This window comes from Colius striatus, chromosome 8, assembly GCF_028858725.1.
Source record: "Colius striatus isolate bColStr4 chromosome 8, bColStr4.1.hap1, whole genome shotgun sequence".
NCBI lineage: Eukaryota > Metazoa > Chordata > Aves > Coliiformes > Coliidae > Colius > Colius striatus.
In genome coordinates, this window is record NC_084766.1 from 34,851,886 (window position 1) to 34,870,162 (window position 18,277).

At 54.9% G+C, this 18,277-nt stretch overlaps 2 protein-coding genes across 2 annotated transcripts; both read left to right on the forward strand.

Annotated features, from left to right (window-relative positions):
- The first annotated feature begins 6,346 nt into the window (after nt 1-6,346).
- HMX3 (H6 family homeobox 3) lies at nt 6,347-7,510 on the forward strand. The gene is made up of 2 exons (XM_062001540.1): nt 6,347-6,674; nt 6,903-7,510. The coding sequence occupies exons 1-2, from the start codon at nt 6,356-6,358 to the stop codon at nt 7,508-7,510; spliced, it is 927 nt and encodes a 308-aa protein (XP_061857524.1). The 5' UTR covers nt 6,347-6,355.
- Nucleotides 7,511-16,241: 8,731 nt separating this feature from the next.
- On the forward strand, nt 16,242-17,722 carry HMX2 (H6 family homeobox 2). Its single transcript, XM_062001791.1, has 2 exons — nt 16,242-16,518; nt 17,178-17,722. Exons 1-2 carry the CDS (start codon nt 16,242-16,244, stop codon nt 17,720-17,722), a joined length of 822 nt encoding a protein of 273 aa, XP_061857775.1.
- The last annotated feature ends 555 nt before the right edge of the window (nt 17,723-18,277 follow it).

An 18,277-nucleotide genomic window follows, 5' to 3' on the forward strand; every position in this document is an offset into this window, starting at 1 on the left:
ATGAAGGTGAAGGGTATTACCAAGGACATCTGGGAATTCTGATCAGAGTTCTGTAATCTCTGATCAGCTTCAGTGCTTTACAAGCATGGGTTCTGGAAGAGAATAAAAGCAGAATCACTAACTCAAGAGACAGCACCTTATCCTCTCGTTCACATCAGCCCTCACTGCCCATAAACGAACAAAAAGCAAAAGTATCCTCTGCATATTCACCCTGTGGTCCTTCAGCACAGTGGCTGTTCTGCCCTCCATTACAGCTCTCAAGCACAGCAACAAACTTCTCATTACATGTACTGTGTACAGTTTTCCTGACTGGAATATTTGAGGCAAGAGTGATCTAGAGAGAGTGGAAACGCACTGCAAGGTTTTCTTTGAGCTTTTTAATGACAGCGCTACACAAGTAACTTAGATTTCATGCTCTGGGCATGACAACACATGGTAAGAATACACATCAGGCTGCTGAGAAGAAACAGCTTGTGTTTGCTTATATGTTATAGTTATTCTTCTGTCCATTCTCTTGCTCTGTGAATGATCAACAGTACATAAATGTATTACATTTCAGGCACATGCCAAGCTGAAATTGTTCCACTTTCTGTCATAGGTATTATTTATTTTTGTTGTTATTGTTATTATTATTTGCCCTTTCTGCCACCTTGAACAAGATGTTTCATTGTACACAGTTCCCTTTCTCTATTTTTTTTCTGATATTATTCATGAATTCTTAATGATAAGCCAAATATCTACCTAATGTAAAGTAGGGTAAAAAACTCGTCCTTGATTCCTAGCTTGGAATTTAGCTTTGGGGGAATTTACTCTTACCCCAGTGTAGTAATTTCTTGGCCTCTGATGCTTTATCTTTATAATGTGAGTTTGAGGACTTTTAATAACGTAGAGAGAGAGTGAAAATAAGAAACTTTGTTATCTAGGATAAGGTTTTCTCATGAATTACAGAAATGTTACATGGAAAGAAGCCCAGAAACCTTTTCTCTCTTCTCTTTTGCAGAGCTGGCAGAACAGAGTCTGCATGCCATGGGAGTGTTGTGAGTACCTGAGCTGTCTGCATAGCTGAAGACAAGATGTTCTGTTGATGCCCCAGCCAAAAGAGGTAGAAGGAGCCTCCTGGGGCATACACATTACTTGGGCTTCTTGGGATTCCTGAAACATTGAGCTTGCCTGCAGAGTAGCCTTCCCCAGGGACTAGCAGGTGAGGCAGTGTCATTAATAAGTGCAGAGCACACTGGGGTCTTGACAAAAAAGCTCTTGTGGAAGCACAAAATGGCCTAGCCATTCATTTCTTTTGCAAAACCACAAGCTATTTTGGGGATCTGCTGACTCAGAGCAAGCTGGCTCAGATTGTAATGCCATTTATAACAAAAGTTCCTCAGGAAATTAGGGTGATCTCAGGATCTTTTAATAAAATCCAAAATACAGCTGGGATTCGGTATGTACGTTCAGCATAACTTGTACAATTGCACTGGATCTCTGATATGAACACGAAGAGTCTTTATAAGCAGCTGATTTTTGAGTCAATGGGCTGTAACACTTTTGAAATCAATGATTATTTAAGAACTCCTAAAACTGCATATTGTCTAGCTGCTGTGCACACAAACATCGAGTCTACGCTGCTCTCTCTGAAAATGGATGATTTGGATCAGAGGGCTGAGGGCTGAGTGTAGTCTCTTAACACCTCTTTTCTAGCCAGGGCTGTACAGCTTTGCAGCAGCTTTTTGTTTCAGTAGGAGCTGCAAATACCCAACACTCTTCAGATGTGGTTCCAGGACACTCATGGATTTCCATAACTTTGTGACCACATATTTAGGATTTCACCACTGATGACGTTTACTCAGTTAATTTTGGTTTTATTTCTGCTTTTTCAATGATACCTCATGATCCCTCAGAGTTTCCAACTTGGCATATAAGCTCCAGTCTTTGGACTTAGAAGCTACAAAGCTTCCATCTACCCATCGCTCTGTGGGTATTTCTGTTTTGAACCAGGTTAAGATGAGTTGCAGTAAAGCTTATGTTTGGGTGACATGCTAAAGAACAGCATGTGTTCTGCCTTGAAATCCTCCAGTGATACTATTCATAGGAGTACATTTAACTGACCTTCTGTGGGTCCATTTGTGGAAGTGGTAAACTGGGCGTGTACATGAGTCGGATGATTATACTTCCTGGAAATTAGGCTGGTGGGCAGGTCACAATGACACCAGCAAAGGATATGTTGTACGAGTTTGTGATGACTTCAGAGCATCACATCACATATACATAGAATCATAGAATCGTTTCAGTTGGACCTTTAAGATCGTTGAGTCCAACCACTGACCTCGCGCTGCCACGTGTCCCTGTGTGTGTAGTGCTGTGTGAGATGAAGGCTGTATTTGGATCACATAATTTGCCTGTCAGTCCTGTCCCTGTGGACTTATTCCAAATGACATGGAATTTGCAACAGCACAAAAACATCACAACCTAGAAATTGTCCCTCTTTCCTGTTAAAAATGATATCTTTGTGAGTCAGACACAGGACTGTGATGAGCTTTAGAAATAAAAGTCTCATAAATTAAACCACCTGCCTTCCTGCAGTGCTGTAAGGTTCTAATATTTGTCTGGAAAGACTCTCAGCTTGCCAGGAAGCTGAGGGAAAACCGAGCCTTACAAAGCCTTCCATTTAAAGGTACAAAAATGCCATTGTACAGCATAATAAGGGAACGACTTTAACTGTTCCAAAATACCTCTCAACCCACACACATCACACACCCCCTGGTACACTCAGCCAGGTGAAACCTGAGATGGGCTACGAAGCATAACTCTCTTGGAGTTTTTCTACTCTTGAATAAAACATCCGTATCAAATGCATCCTGCAGGAGACACTCCTTTTGAGGAGAAAGCGGCATCCCTTTCCTGAGTAACCTCTGCTGGTTTCCAATCACGTGTTTCAGGAGAAGCGATAGAAGGAATGGCAGAGAAATGCAGTGTTTCTGAGTAACTCATCTTTTACAAAGGCCCTGGTAGTGTGTAAACAGTTTGCAGTAGGAAGGGGAGAGCCATTGGCAGTGGCTCAAAGTCTGCAGTAGTTAATCTTTGGCATTGACAAAATTGTTTTTAGCTGCCTGGACAGCGTAACAGCATCCCTGAAATCTGATGGTGGAAGAATTCATTTTGATTGCCTGGGAAAGGAGAGTTTCTGTGTGGGAGAAGCTGTTAACTCTGTTCTCATCCCTTCTTTCTTCTCCATCTGAACATCTAAACCCTGGTGTGAGGAGGTACTTCAGCACTTCCCCGTGGAAGAAGCTGTTCAAAGTTAGCCATGAATTCCATGAGTGTCTTGACAGGTTACTGTTTCCCCACAAATACTGTAAGGCCAAATGCTGCCAACACCTGCAGCAGAGCACGGAGCTAGTCTAGTGAGAGACTCCTGCCTGGCCAGGGCTACCTCCTGCAAAGACACAGCAGGCTGTGGGAAGAGAGGTCCTGCCACTGCCAGAAACCTTCTCTCAGAGCAGAAGCAGAAGCAAACCTCACCACTGCTGCCCTGCAACTCCTGGCTGCAGCATCCTCCCAGCTGGACAGACAAAGAAGCAAGGAAACTGAGCACTGTACCCTTGGGATGGAAAAGAGGAAACTGAGCCCAAAGTGACAGATATTTGTCACCTCAGGTTACTCGGGGATGGTAAAGACGGTACAAGAATCTGTGTGAAATGAAATCATTGCAGCCTGTAAGCTCTGCCAGGCACACAGAGCTGCTGGCACGGTGCTCTGTGAGCCTGTAACAGCAGCAGGCTGCAAGGCAAAGGGCATTTTGGAGCTAATTGAAGTGGGGCACCACAGAATCGCACAGTACAGATCCATGCTTCAGCTTAGCACGAGTGTAGCTCTTTAGAAGAGTAATGAAAAAGAAGAGGCAGTGCTGAGACAGGATAAATAAGGAGATAAATCACTTTGCAATACAATGCAAGCCAAAACCTGAAAATAAACAATTACTTTAAATCATATCAAGCACCTATCACAAACATCACATTTATACAATTGATCCATGTGTAAATTATCCAATTAATTCTGAATTGGAACCCTAATGAAATAATAATTATCTGTGTGGGTCTAGAAACAGAAACAAAGAAAAACTGCAGCAAAACCCACTCAGCTCCATCACCACTGGGCATGGGGTGGGTGTTGCTGAGGGGAGAGACAAACACATAACTATGTGAGAAACCTATGGGCTGCAAATGATGGCAGCGTAGAAAGGGGCTTCTGGAACACTGCTTGGGGGGGGTTCTTGGTTGTTGTTTTATAATAAACATTACAAAGTGGAAATTTCTTTCACCATTTCCAGGGGCTTTTTTTGTCCCTGCTTGGCTTTCTGCCACGAGTGGCTGTTTATCCTGAGAGACTCCAGAGGGATGAGGACCCCATAGTCAGCAGAGCAGTGAAAGATGGAAGGAAAAGGGAAAGAGTTGAAATACAGAATTAATTTGATGACTCATATGGAAACCAAAATTCTTCACTGAGGTGGAGAAATGCACCGGGGGCTTCTAGAAGAACTTTGCACCCTTGGCTTTTCATGGAAGAGCTGCAAAGAGATAAAGCAGAGCTTTAGCCCAGGTTCTCCTATGGCAGCCAGGAGCCCTAGTTAGGTCACTACCTGCTGTTGTGTGTGTGGAAGCTGTTTCCTGTCTCTCTCTTTTTCTCCTTTTTCTCTAAGTTTTACCCACCGAGCTGAGGAGAATTTCTATGGACATAACATTTCTTTTCCAGTTCCTGATGAGCTTTACTTTGCCTTCAAGTGAAACAGTTGTTAACAGGAGCAGAGTAGTGCTGAGATCCCATTCCCAAGATGCATGTTGTGGATTGGTCATTCCTGCAGCTCCCTGTTTATCTCACCCTCTCCTCACAAGGACACTAGCAGTTTAGCTAGTTAGCATCTCTCAGAAGGGATGATGCTCTGGTAAAAGTCAAGCGAGAGAACATTTAAGTGTAGAGACTGTTGCCTGCCTATGCCCATTTCCCGTAGCTCTGCATGGGCCAGAACAGATGTTTGCAGTCTTTCAAATGTGTGGAATCATGCTGGGATAGTATGTTCCTTTCCTTTCCTTTCCTTTCCTTTCCTTTCCTTTCCTTTCCTTTCCTTTCCTTTCCTTTCCTTTCCTTTTCCGACTCAGTCCCCACCGGGACCCCACCTGCCCTCGCGGGGGGCCGTACGCGGTATTGCAACTGGAGCCGCCCCGCCGCCGCTCCCCCACACTCCGGGGCTGCGGGCTCTGTGCGGGAGCTCCGTTCCCGGGTGCGGGAGCTCCGTTCCCGGTGCGGGCGCGCCCTGTCCCGGGCCGCGCTGCCGGCAGGGGGCACCCTGTGCCCGGCGGCGGGGCCGGGTCGCGGGATTGCCGGGGAGCGCGAGGCCGAGCGGGGCCGGGCCGTGCCGGGCCGAGCCGAGCCCCGGAGGCCCCGCCGCGGCCGGGAGGTGGTCGCCCCTGCCCGGCCGCAGGTCCGCCGCAGGTCCGCCGAGGGCCCGACGTGTCCCACCGCGCTCCGCTCCGGCCCGAGGAGGGGAGGGGGAGGCGGCGAGGCCCGGGCAGAGCCCTCCCGCAGCCTCCCGCAAAGTCGTTGGCGCCCCGAGGCAGAGCGCGGCGCGGCCCGGGCTGTCGGGGAGCGGCTCCGGGGCCCGGTAGCTCGGTGCGGCTCGGCCGGTGGCTTTTGTTACCGGCGGCGCGGGGCGGGAGGGGCGGGGGGGAGGCGGCGCGGCGGGGCGAGGGGAGGTTTTGTGGCGGGAGCGGCGCGGTCCGTGGCCATTCGCCTCCAGCCGCTCCCGTGGTGCTTCAGCCGAGCCGGGATCCCTTTGTGCTAATAGCCCCGTCCTCATTTGCTGCCTAATTGGAGTATATAAAGCCGATAACGGGCGGGCGCTGGTAGCCTCCAGCCACGGCAGCACGTCGCGGTGGGGGGGGCCGGGGCCGCGGCGGCTGCGGGCAGGGGCTGCGCGGAGCCTTCTCCTCCCGGCTGCCTCCCCGCCTAATCCCATTTGCCATTGTGCGTGCCCAATCGCCGCGTGCTCCCCGCGTTTAACTTGGATGACATTTTGATTTCATCATTAGCATCCGGCGCCAGGTTGACGCAGCAGCAGCGGCGGCGGGAGGCGGCGGCGGCAGCGACGACCCCGGCTCTCCGCCTGCCCGCAGCAGCCCCCCGGTGCCGCGGGCTGCGCGGGTCCCCCCAGCCCCCCGCCCTGCCGCCCCCCCATGCGAGGGGCCCCCGGCCGGCCCCGCCGCCGCGCCCCCGCGCCGCATCGCCGCGCCTCTTCCCCGCGCCGCCCGGAGCCACCGCCTGCGCACCGGCCGCCGGCTGCGGGGCCAGCGGCGGCCACCGGAGGATGCCGGAGACCGGGCAAGAGCCTCCCAGCGCCCCGCCGCCGCCGCCCCCCAAGGAGTCCTTCTACATCAAGAACCTGCTCAACGGCGGTCCCTCCAAGGCACCCCCCAAGCAGCCACGGGCGCTGTTCGCCCCCTCGGGCAAGGCGGCGGTGGACGGTGCTGGCTTCGCCCTCTCGCAGGTGGGCGACCTCGCCTTCCCTCGCTTCGAGATCCCGGCGCCCCGCTTCGCCCTGAGCGCCCACTGCCTGGAGCGCGCCCAGACGTGGTGGTACCCGTACGCCCTGACGCCGGCCGGAGCCCACCTGCCCCGCACGGAAGGTACCGCTCCCTTCCCTCCCTCCTTCCCTCTCTCCCTCCCCGGCGGGGCGGCGGCGGGGACCCGGGGCGGCGCGGAGGGAGGCTGGCGGCGGGGCGACGCGGGGGTCCGGCCGGCTCGTCCCGCTTCCCCCGACGGGACGCGGGGAGCCGGTCGGTGAAGGTGTCTCTTTGTGTCCCTTATCCTCCCCCTCCACGCACACCTCTCCCTCCCTCGTCCTTCCCGTCCAGCCGCGGAGAAATCCCTGCTGAGGGACTCGTCCCCCGCCTCGGGCACCGACCGGGACTCCCCGGAGCCGCTGCTGAAGGCGGAGGGAGAGCAGAAGGAGCTGGACTCCAAGAGCCCCGACGAGATCGTCCTGGAGGAGAGCGACTCGGAGGAGGCGAAGAAGGAAGGAGGCGCGGAGGACTGGAAGAAGAGGGAGGAGAGCCCGGAGAAGAAGCCCTGCCGCAAGAAGAAGACTCGCACGGTCTTCAGCCGCAGCCAGGTTTTCCAGCTGGAGTCCACTTTCGACATGAAGCGCTACCTGAGCAGCTCGGAGCGGGCCGGCCTGGCCGCCTCCCTCCACCTGACAGAGACCCAGGTGAAGATTTGGTTCCAAAACCGTCGCAACAAGTGGAAGAGGCAGCTGGCGGCCGAGCTGGAGGCGGCCAACCTCAGCCACGCCGCCGCGCAGCGCATCGTCCGCGTGCCCATCCTCTACCACGAGAACTCGGGCGCGGAGGGCGGCGCGGGGAGCGGCGGAGCCCCCGGCACGCAGCCGCTGCTCACCTTCCCTCACCCCGTCTATTATTCCCACCCCGTGGTCACCTCCGTCCCGCTCCTGCGGCCCGTCTGAGCCCATCCGCCCGCCCGCCGCTTGTAAGTACTCCAGACACTCGTGGGATTCGCCCGGCCGGCGTCTGCGGAGCAGGGGAGGGGGGTAAAGGAAGGGGAAGAGAAAGGGATGCGGAGCTGGGGAGACCCCTCGGCTGGTGACGCCGGGAGAAAAGGCACGAAAATTTAGGGGGAAAAGAAATTAAAATGGGGGGGAGGGAAAGGAAAAATGAGGAAATCGAAAGCGGGAACTTGTAGAGAAGTCTGGAGCCGCCACACCTTTTGTAACCGTGGAGGGAAAAGCGCGATGGTCTCTGTGGCTTGAGTTTTATTTTTGTAAAAAAAGAAAAAGACTAAAAAAAAAAAGGATGATGATAATAATAAGAATTAAAAATAAAGATCCCCGGCCACTCCTCGAGATTTGCCAAACGCTCACGGGAAGCTGAATTTCTCTTCCTTTCGGACCTCTCCTCCTGCCTCCAAATCCTTCAGGCTCCCGGTCCTGTCGCGACTCGAACTTTGCCGACCGCGGCTGTTGGTTTCAGCAGAACCTCGGCACCGCTTTGCCTCTTTGCCTTCACATATTTTGTACCTTTCCGTTTCTGCCATGGGACGTTACAAACGAGCACGAAACACAGGCTCAGAGTGCCCGGCTGAATACCGCCGCACGCTTTGGGTCACCCTTATTTATTATCGTTTACTTAGCTATTTTAAATTCTTGTTTATAATCCTCGTTTCCCTGGTTGTTGGGTTGTTGATTTGGTTTGGGTTCGGTTTATTTTTTTTTCCCCTTGTAAAGTTATTTCGGTATTTTGAGGGGGAGGGGGAGGGAAAAATCTGTACCTTTTTGCTTTCTTTTGTAATATTAATTATTATTATTGTACTTTGGAACTGTGCAATATTGTACGACGGTTCTTCAAGCACTGCTTTGATTTGAATGGTGAGGAAAGGGGGGGTTTTAGCACTGTGTAATTGCGTTTGTTCGTGTTGTACAAAATAAAGCTGAGAAAAGAAAAAATAAGGATTAAAAGTGAAGGGAAGTGAGAAGAGAGGAGCAGGGCGTGGGAATAAGCATCAGCCCGGCTTATGCGGATAAATAGAGGGGAGATTCGGTGAGCTGGGTGCTTTAAGTGAAGGACAATCAACTTTAGGGTAATTTTAATTTATTTGATATGATGTACAGTTTTCTTCTAAAGCCCATCGAGCGCGTGGATTTTAATAGGCAGAAATCGAGTGAGGAGTGGACACCTCTAGTCTCTCCCTGTTTTCGTGTCTGCTCACCTGTTGTCTGACAATTGTTTGCTGTCTTCCCAAGGGTTTGGGGTCTTTCTTTTCCTTTCTTTTGTGGGGTTTTTTTTTTCTCTCCCTCTTTCCGTTGTACTCTCTGCCCTCTCGCATTCTGTTAGGGATCGCTCCTATTTTTAAAACAGCCTATATTGTTATAAACTGAATGTTGTGGTGCAAAAAAAAAATCAATAAAGCCCATTCCTTATCATTTTTTTTAAGTGTGGCTTCGGAGCAAAAAATATGAGTGAAGAAGAAAAAAACAAAGAACCGATAAACAAATAAACCAAGGGTTGTCTGAGGGACTGCTGAGGGGCTGCTCGGCCCGGGCAGGGGTGCGAGCACGGAGCCACCCTCCAGGGGTCCTCGGGAGCGGGTGTCCGGGGGCTCCTCCGGCAGGAGGGAGTGGATGGGGGGAAGGCGGGAGGGCCCTTTCCCATCCGCGCCGCAGCAGAGGGCACCGCAGCTGGGTAACCCCGAGTGATGAGTCCCAGGAATCCCCCCGGGCGGGAAGGGGAGGGCAGGGAGTCCGTTTCTCTCCAGGGCCGCCTTCCTCGAGGGCTTCCTCTCAAGTTCTGGCCGCCCCTTCTTCTACCCCCACCCGGGTAGGTGCTGCCTTTCCTTTTCCCACCGCTTCGCCGGGGAAACAGCAGCAGGGGGCTTTTTACAAAGGCACCCCAAGGTGTCGTGTGTGTCCCCCCGCAGCTTGGCCGGAGCAGTCACTCGCGTTAATACACGCGGCCGGGTTATTCCGCGCCAGGACCGCTCTCCGCTTGCCGCAGATCGGCCCGAATGGACGTGTTTATGGAGCCGACGGCAGGACTTGGGGCCAAGGAAATAAAAATAAACCTCAGCCTTGCGAAAAGATAATCCCGCGTTTTCTTTTCGTTTGGGATAAAAACCCCGGCAATGGGTCGTAAATGAAAAATAAACAGAGTTTCGGAGTCAAAATACGCTGCTCTCTGTGTCGCCTACAAACAGAGCGATGCCGTTTCTGTTTGCAGTGCTAACTTTGGGACAAGTCGCTCGCGGCTCATTAAAAATATTGTTGTAATAGCAAATAGATCTTGCCATTTTACAGCGCGGTAGCACGATGTTATCGAACGGCAAAGAAAAAAAGCTCATTTATTTGTGATTCGTGCTCAGAAAACGATTCCGGCCCGACCCGGCCCTTCCCCAGCCGAGGAACGAGCAGTTGGACAGCAGTATGGGCCCCCCCGCCTCCGTGGCTCCGGCCTCGCCGTCTGCCTCGCAGCGCAGCCCTTACGCGGGCGCGGACACTGCCGGGCGCGGCGCGGACAGGGGGCACCGGCCCGTTCTGCACGGCCCAGAGCTGCCGGGGGCATTTCCCGGGGGAAGGTTGGTCTCGGTGGGGCTGATTGGGCTCGTGCAGAAGCTTTTAAATTATTATTATTATTATTATTATTACTTTAAAAAAAGAAGACGAAGGGAAAAGAAAAAACCTCTCAGAGCCTGTATGTTCTGCTTCTTGCCGCCCTCGCACGCCACAGAGCTGACAGCAGCCTATGAAACCGCACAGTGAAATCTGGCGGTGGGCTGAGGCGTGTGTACCCCATTCGTTGCCCCCCAAAGCCTTACTCGCACCCCTTCTGCCCTGGCCCGGCTTCTCATCCCGCCCTTCGAGCAGGATGCTCCCTTCTGCAGGCATCCAAAACCAGTCGCCTCTGGGTTTTCTTAAACCTTCAAAGTGTCCTCAAACTCCATCCTATCCCTAAACGCCAGGGTAAAACGGGAAACGAGAGGTTTAATGTCTCCCGTCGAGGGCGGAGGTGAGATTTGGCGGAGATGCGCACGGAGCCCGGGCTCTGGCGCGGTCCCGGCTTTCCCTGCTGAGCTGAGCCGCTCTCGGGCGGGGAGCGCCGGCGCGGAGCAGGACAGGCTGCCAAGGTAAACACCTCCTCAACACCCACAGCCTTGCCTAAAGTTTCTGGAGAGCCCGCATCAACTGCTGCGCTTGGATTGAGTGAAAGCAATCGCTTTGAGTGGTGGAGAGGAAAAAAAAAGTCTCTACAGAGACAAAAATTGTTTGGCAGGAAGGTTGGTGCGATTCAAAGAAAGTTGTTTCATTCCTTTAAGCTGTCAGCAACTCCACGGCCACTTCTGTTTACTGCTGCAACCCCGCTCGGCAAATCTCTGCCTTTGTTTGCAATTCAAGAGATAACACGGTTCTTCTCGGCCACTGTTTTGAGCTTGGCTGAACAGAACTAGCTCGCTTGTTTGTGGGCGAAACACACATGTATTTCTTTTATTTGGTAGTAAATAGAGGTTTGCTGTGTACAGCAAACAGCGGGGGGGAAAGATATAAACTTCTCCGCCACTAGATTTGGAGATTCAGAAGAGTTTTGCCTCCCTGAAGTAGTGAGCGGGGTGCGCGGAGTGGAGCGCGGCGGTGGATCGGCCCCTGCGGCAGCCGCACGCTCCGGACAGCCAGTTTGGGAGGTTGGTATTCATCATCATCATTATTATTATTACTAATAATTTTATTTTCGACATCCAAAGACTTGCAAATATTCTGGTTCAGATTGGTGAGAGATGTTTCGTTCTTCTGGCGGGGGCTGGGACTTGTGGACACAGGGACCCGCTCCGGGGGAATAACCTCACTTTAAAACAAGGCTGGAAATATGTGGCGGGTTGCGGCTTGGTTTTGGATTTTTTTGTGGTGGTTTTCTTCCCTCCACGCCCCCCCCCCCCCCCAAATATGCTGCAAGTGTCTCTGTAATAATCACTTTACTCTATCGACTTGGTATAGTGCGCTAACGGAATGAGAAGACCATTAAGAGCATTAACAGATTGGTACAGCATAATGCTTCAGTTCCTATTGATCGCGAAACGTCTGTAAAATATTGTTTCAAATGAATCTATTGTTCCTGCGCTCTTTTCCGTGGTGTTGATGACCTTGGTTTGTTCTCGTACATCCAAATTATCCCCTCGCTGCTCCCAGTTGATTAGGAACCGGGCGGTGGGAACCGCGTCTGCCCGAAAGCCTCGGAATCACCTCGAAATTGGGAAGGGAGGGGAGGGGGAAGGACAAGGGCAAGGGCCCGGTGTGAGTGTGGCCCTGCAAGCGGGGAGCGGCTCGACAGAGCCTCCCGCCGCTCCGCAGCTTGGGCAGCACTCGGGGTAGCTCAACCAGACCCCTCGGGACCTCCCCCTCGCCCCCCCCACCTCGGGTGAAGCGTGTAAAGTTGCCCACGGGAAGGTCTAAACCTGTCTTACATCAATATCAAGCGGAAGCGGGGACAGATCCTACAGCCTTTCCCCAGGCAGCCCCAAACTCCCCGGGGCCGGGGCGAGGGGAGCAGCGGGGCGAGGACCCCTCGTGCGGGCCCTTCGCGGCTCTCCCGAGCTGGTCGTGCATATTGGCCCGGATCGACCAATCCCCCTCGATCGGCGAGATGCCTGCGATTGAAAAGTCCCTCGCCCCGCTCCCAGCTGCGCTAGAAGGGGCCGCGGGACGCCCGTACCCCCGCGGAGACACGCGTGTCGCCCGGGCAGCGTGCGGAGCGGCCCCCGCGGGCGTGGGAAGCGGCAGCTCGACGGGGATAAAACCTCCTGTTCTCTCAGGTTTGGTCACCTGGTCTCTGCTCTCCCGGGCTCCGATATTTTAAATAAATATAAAGAATCTCTTGGTCTCCTCAGCTCTATTCGCCTTCGTGATGGAGTGGAACCATCAGATTTTCATCAAAGTTCTATTAAGTGAAACATAGGTTGCAGGGCACCCTCTGATTGAAACAGTTTAAATTTTAATTGTGTTTTTAATTTGACATATAGTTGCAGAAAGGAATGACACTACAACGCCAAGGGGCGGTCGATTTTCTTAATTTCTCCCAGAGGAATTGATGAGTCTATCAGGCCACTAGATTGGAAACACATTAAAGCTCTCTGGTTAGGTTGTTAATTGGAACTTGATGGATAGGGGGCCTTGGATAGGCTATGCTGATCCAATCTTCATGACTTTCTGTTTTCCAATAAATTACACGATTCATTTTCCAGCCACAGATTACATAAATTGTACACCTCTAGGGCTCTCTTTTTCAAATAGGGAGCCCTTTTCCCCAAAAGCCCATTGCGAGATGTCATTTGCACCAAAAAACGAGCAGCAGAGGCGCTTGAATGAAAATCGAAACATAATCAACGTTTATACTTAGAAAATTTATCGAGATCATTTTCTCTGGTATTTCCTTATTTTAAAGTTTGGACGCGCCATATATCATAATCCACACGTGTAAAGGGGACTGTGTTTAATATTTATCGAAGCTTGATTCCAAGATCAAACTTGTTTATGACTTCATCTGTCATTTCAGAGGGAACCTTCTCCCGATATTACGGCCGCTCAACAAGCCTATTTTCCGAGCCCTGCAAAAGCAGCGGAGATCAATTTTTATTAGGCTCCCTCGGAAAGCTTGCTCAGGGCCACTTTAATATCGAGCATTGTAATAATCTGGAGATCTAAACTTTAAGCGTTCGCTCTGTCTTTCAAAGTTTATCTTTGTCGCGGTGTTTGAGCATCTGCGCTCCGACGGGACGGGCTGCTGGAGGGGGGCGAGGAGGAGAGGCCAGCGGTGGGTTGCCCCCACGCAAAACCCTTAACGTGGCCGCCAGCCCCTGCCCTGATGAATATTCGATGGGATGGTAATGAGGACGTGGCTGGGCTGCTTCCCCCCGCGGGAGCCGGCCCGCCGGTCCTCCCCGCCCGGCAGCGAGGGCGAGCGTCCCGCTGAGGCCGCCTTGGCTTCCCGCCCTCCCTCTCGAGCGGAGTGGTCGTTTTCCCGATTTTCTCACGAAATAACTCATTTCGGGGAAATCCGTTCGTTCTCTCGCCGCGGCCGGGCAGAGCTCCCTGTGCCCGCAGAGCCTGTGCATCCCTCCCGGACAGCATCCATCTCCCTGGCCCGCTCCGGGAGCATCCCCTGGGCCCTGCCGCGGCTCCCACAGGCAGGACCGTGGGGAAGGAAGGACCCCTCCAGGGGCACACTGGTCTGCTGGTGGGCTTCCGAGGAAAGGAGGGCTAACGGGGGTGGCAGCTGGAAGCCAGCGGTGCCACCGCGGTGTCACCTCGGAGGGCTGCCGCGGGAGAGAGGTTGCTCCCTGTCGTTCTCCCTCCCTGCTCCGGGCCCGTCACCGCCAGGGTTCGAGGGCTGGCAGCCCCCAGAGGCTCTCCCCCGGCCAGGCTGGCCCCCTGAACGGCTTTTTCCCCGAGCCCCTCCTCGCGGGAGGGGTGCTGGGGTCTTGGGTGCGGGGCCAGCCGGGGCGGTGGAGCGGGATGAAGGACGATTTCTTAAATTGTATTTCAGTGAGGGGTCTTTCCGGGTTAATGAGCTGACATCATGATTAAAGCTGACCATTTGTAATGTGTCGCGACCCTGTTGAAAAGCACTGAAAAGGTTAATGTGGTAAAACAGGACAGCACCTGCCCCTCACAGGGAGAGGAGGAGCTGGAACACTTTTCCTAATCAATTAGTCCATTAATGAGTCTATCAAGTAGTTAAGTAGTTAAAGATTATGCCGCTGGTCTGGGTAACAGTCGTCATCTCGCTATACCTAATTATATTATAAGTACTTTATTCAATATACCAGACATAATATGGTGACTCGGAGTTAATGAAAATGTCATTTTAAAACGTCTTGACATTTGTCTCTATTGATTTGTATATTTCCATCTCATTCTTTGCTTTCCCCGATTTGATTTTATTTGGGGCAGGGGTGGTGCTGGTGTGTGTTTTGGAGAAGGGGAATGACCCTGGAAGGAAGGAATCAACAGCCGGGGCTGGGCTGTCTCCGTCGGCGGGGACCCCCGCACACACCGCACGGGCAACCGGGGGTTAAAAACCCGGTACCGGGGCCCGTGCCAAGGCCAAGGGTATTGCACCTCGACACGAATGCAACCAAACCAACTGGGGTTTCCGAGCTGGAGCAGCTCTTGCCCCTCCATCCCCTCCGCGCGATGCTTTCCCAGCTGCACCCGGGGGTCGCAACAGCTTCCTTCTCTTGTCCCCTGATCCGTGGGGTGGGAGTCACTGGTCCAACCAGCCGCAAAACTCGCCTCACCTTCATTAATCACCGATATTTCCAGGCGTGGCTGGCTGCGGGCTCGGGGGCAGCTCTCGCTCACGGTCACAGGTGACCCCGTCGGGGAGGGAGGGCCAGGGGAGGGGGCACATCCCTTAGAGTGGAGGCAGCTGGAGCTGCCTCGGATGGAGGCGGAGCGGGCGGGCAGGGGAGGGAGCGTGGGGCCGGTGTCATGTGGCAGCCGGGGCATCTGTGACCGGGCTGATGGCGCCCACATCGGCCCCGTTACCGGGGCTGCTTTCTCAGGCTTCAGTCGTCGGGGCTCGGCCTCGCATCTCTGGGGCAGGCCCTGGGAATGGGGCTCCAGGACCCCTCAAAAGCGAGGTTGGGGTGTCTCTCTGGCCCAGACGAGTCTCCGTGTGCCGCCGGGAAGGTGGGAGACCCCGGTGGGGTCCTGGCCCTCGGTCACCGTTCCCTTGGGGACAGGCGTGACACCGCGGCTGCTGCCTCAGCCCTGACGCTGGCTGCCAACCGCAGATTTCCCCTTCCACGGGAAAGGGTGGCAGGGGAAGAGCTGCCGTCGCTGTGATTTATTCCTCCTGGAGGGGAAGAGCCCCTGCCTCCTGACAAAATGTATTTGGGAATGCGGGAGGACGTCCCCTCTGTCCCCGCGCCCTCGGGCTGGCAGATCCTGAAAATGGAACGCAGGAGGCATTTGGTGAAATACTTGTTATCGACTGTGGCGCAGTGCAAAACCCCATTTCTCGAGGGCAGATTTTGCCAGGGCTGCCGAGCGGCCAGCGCACCGTAACACGGTTGTTTGTTGGGGGTTTTTTGGTTAATTTTTTGTTTTGAGGGGTTTTTTTCCTTTCCTCTCCTGTAATTAATGAGCAAGAAGGAGAAAGATCCCTGGATACGCACAAGATGTTTATCCCAACACTTACCCCTCCCATCCGGCATAAGACATTCAGCCCACGTCCCTCTCACCCACTTGAGGTGGAGGGCGAGGAGGCATGGCGGGCGCTCAGCATCCCTCCCCCGGGGGCGCGGGGGCAGAGTAGCCCGGGTGAGGAACCCGAGGGATTTCGCCCCGGTCCCACTGCCTGTCCCTCTCGCCCCCCACCTCTCTTCACGACCCCCGCAGGTTTCCAAACTTTCCGTGGCCGCCGCCGCCGTGATTGGCGCGGCGGAGGCCACCTCCATGCAAATGAAGCCCCGCCGCCCGCCGCCCGCAGATCAATAGGGACGCGGGGGAAGGAGCATGCAGTCCGCCTGGGCAGGCGTGGGGAGAGCCGGCAGCGGCACGCCGAAAACACCCCCGAAAATAAACCCCCCATCGGCTCACCTTAGGCTCCCGGCACCCCCCTCCCCGTACGCCCCGTCCCCCCGAGCCTCTCTAAAGCGAGAGCTTCCCTCCTCTGCTTTCTTATGAACCCAGGATGAGCAGCAAAGAAGACCCGAGCAAGTGCTGTCCGGCGGCTGCTCCCATCTCCAGTTTCACCATCCAGTCCATCTTGGGCAGCGGCAGCTCCGAGCCCCCCCGGGAGGCCGGCGGGAGAGCGGCCGCCTGGCCCGCCCGCGCCCGGACCCTCTCCCTGTCCTCGGAGGACGAGGAGCCGGAGGAGAGCTGGAAACACCGCGGCTGCTTCTGCTCCGAGGCTCAGGGCCCCGCCGAGGCGTGCCACAAGCACCAGCCCCTCAGTTTCACCTGTCTCGGTGAGTACCTGGAAGGGACGTGGCGGACGGGGCCCGGCAGGAAGAGTCTCAGAGGGCTCGGCCCCCACCGGGAGAGGGAGGGGGGACATGTCGCACCCTCTCTGCTATCGGGACAGAGGAAATTGCACCGTCTGTGGCTGGAGCGGGGGGCAAGGAACTCCGTCAAAAAATAGGGCGGCTTTATACATTTTTTTCCTTCCCAGCCCACGCGGGGCTCGTTCCCCCGACGGGGCGCGTTGCGATGGAGAACGCTCGTTTTCTTCCGTTCTGCTTATTCACAGCTCTCGGGCAAGAGGGAAAAAAATGTTGTGGGTTTTTGTTTTAGCATGAATTCTGACTAAGCGGTCTGTGAAATACAATGCTGTCAAGTAAAATCTGCCGTCTCGGGTCGGCTAGGGAGGCAGCCCTCGCCTGGTACTCGCTGCCTTCGCTGAGGAGTGCACAGCCACCTGTGTGTCCGTCCAACCGTGTGACGGAGGGACAGGGACATCCCCGAATCCCTGGCCTTGGTTGTGGTTTCCACGGCAGGTTCTCACGGCGGGTGCCTGTCCGGGGGCTTGCCTCAGTGCTTCTCCCAGCCGGGGAAGCTGGGGGGGCTCGTCCGTCGGGGGTGTCGGTGCTGGCCGCCGTGCGACCCCCGCGCTGTCGCTCTGTTGCAGGCAGCGCCAAGGGGAGCGGAGCGGCTGCGGGCAGCGGGGAGAGGGGACCTTTCCTCTCCCCGCCTCAGCAGGACTGTAAGGAGGAGAAGGAGAAGCCCTTGGGACCCTCCTCGCCCTCCTGCGGGGACCGGCAGCGCGACGGCGGGGACCGGCAGGCCGGCGCCGCCAAGAAGAAGACGAGGACGGTGTTCAGCCGCAGCCAAGTCTACCAGCTGGAATCCACCTTCGACATGAAGCGCTACCTGAGCAGCTCGGAGCGGGCCTGCCTGGCCTCCAGCCTGCAGCTCACCGAGACCCAGGTGAAGACCTGGTTCCAGAACCGCAGGAACAAGTGGAAACGGCAGCTCTCGGCCGAGCTGGAGGCGGCCAACATGGCCCACGCCTCAGCGCAGACTCTGGTGGGGATGCCGCTGGTGTTCAGGGACAATTCCCTCCTCCGAGTGCCGGTGCCTCGCTCCATCGCCTTCCCCGCTCCTCTCTACTACCCCGGCAGCAACCTCTCGGCCTTACCGCTCTACAACCTCTACAACAAGATCGACTATTGAGCCGCCGCATTCCCCCCCCACGGCCGCCCCGTCGGGGCCGGGACCTGGCCGGGGAGCGGGGCCGCTGCGGGGACTTCGTGCGGGGTCTCGATCCGCCTCCTCGGCGGGGACAGAGGAACGAAACTGACGGGAGGGCCGGTCAAACAGAGAGCTCGGGGTGGCCGGGGCCAGACCCCAGACCCCTCCTCGCTCTCCGGTCACTTGAAACTAAAAATTAATTAAAAAAGCGTTATTTCAGATGTGTAAATATTTTTAAAGAAAGAAAGAAAGAAAGAAACAAAATAAACAGTTTTAAGCCTCGTTTGTAAATGCACCAGCTTGATCCCCTGTTCCCGCCAGGCCCGGAGCGGGGTCCCGGGAGCCGGGGATGCTCCGGCGGGGATGCCGGGGCTAGCGAGACCGACTTGTACCGGCAAGGGTTTATGTTTTGGTTGTTATTTCTTTTTCCCCTCATCCCTCTCGTTATCTCGTTCCGTGCAGCGAACCCCAGCCCCCGCAGCCTTGCCCGCGGCGCCTTCCTGCGCTCGGCCGGGAGATGAACGAAAGGCTTTTGTC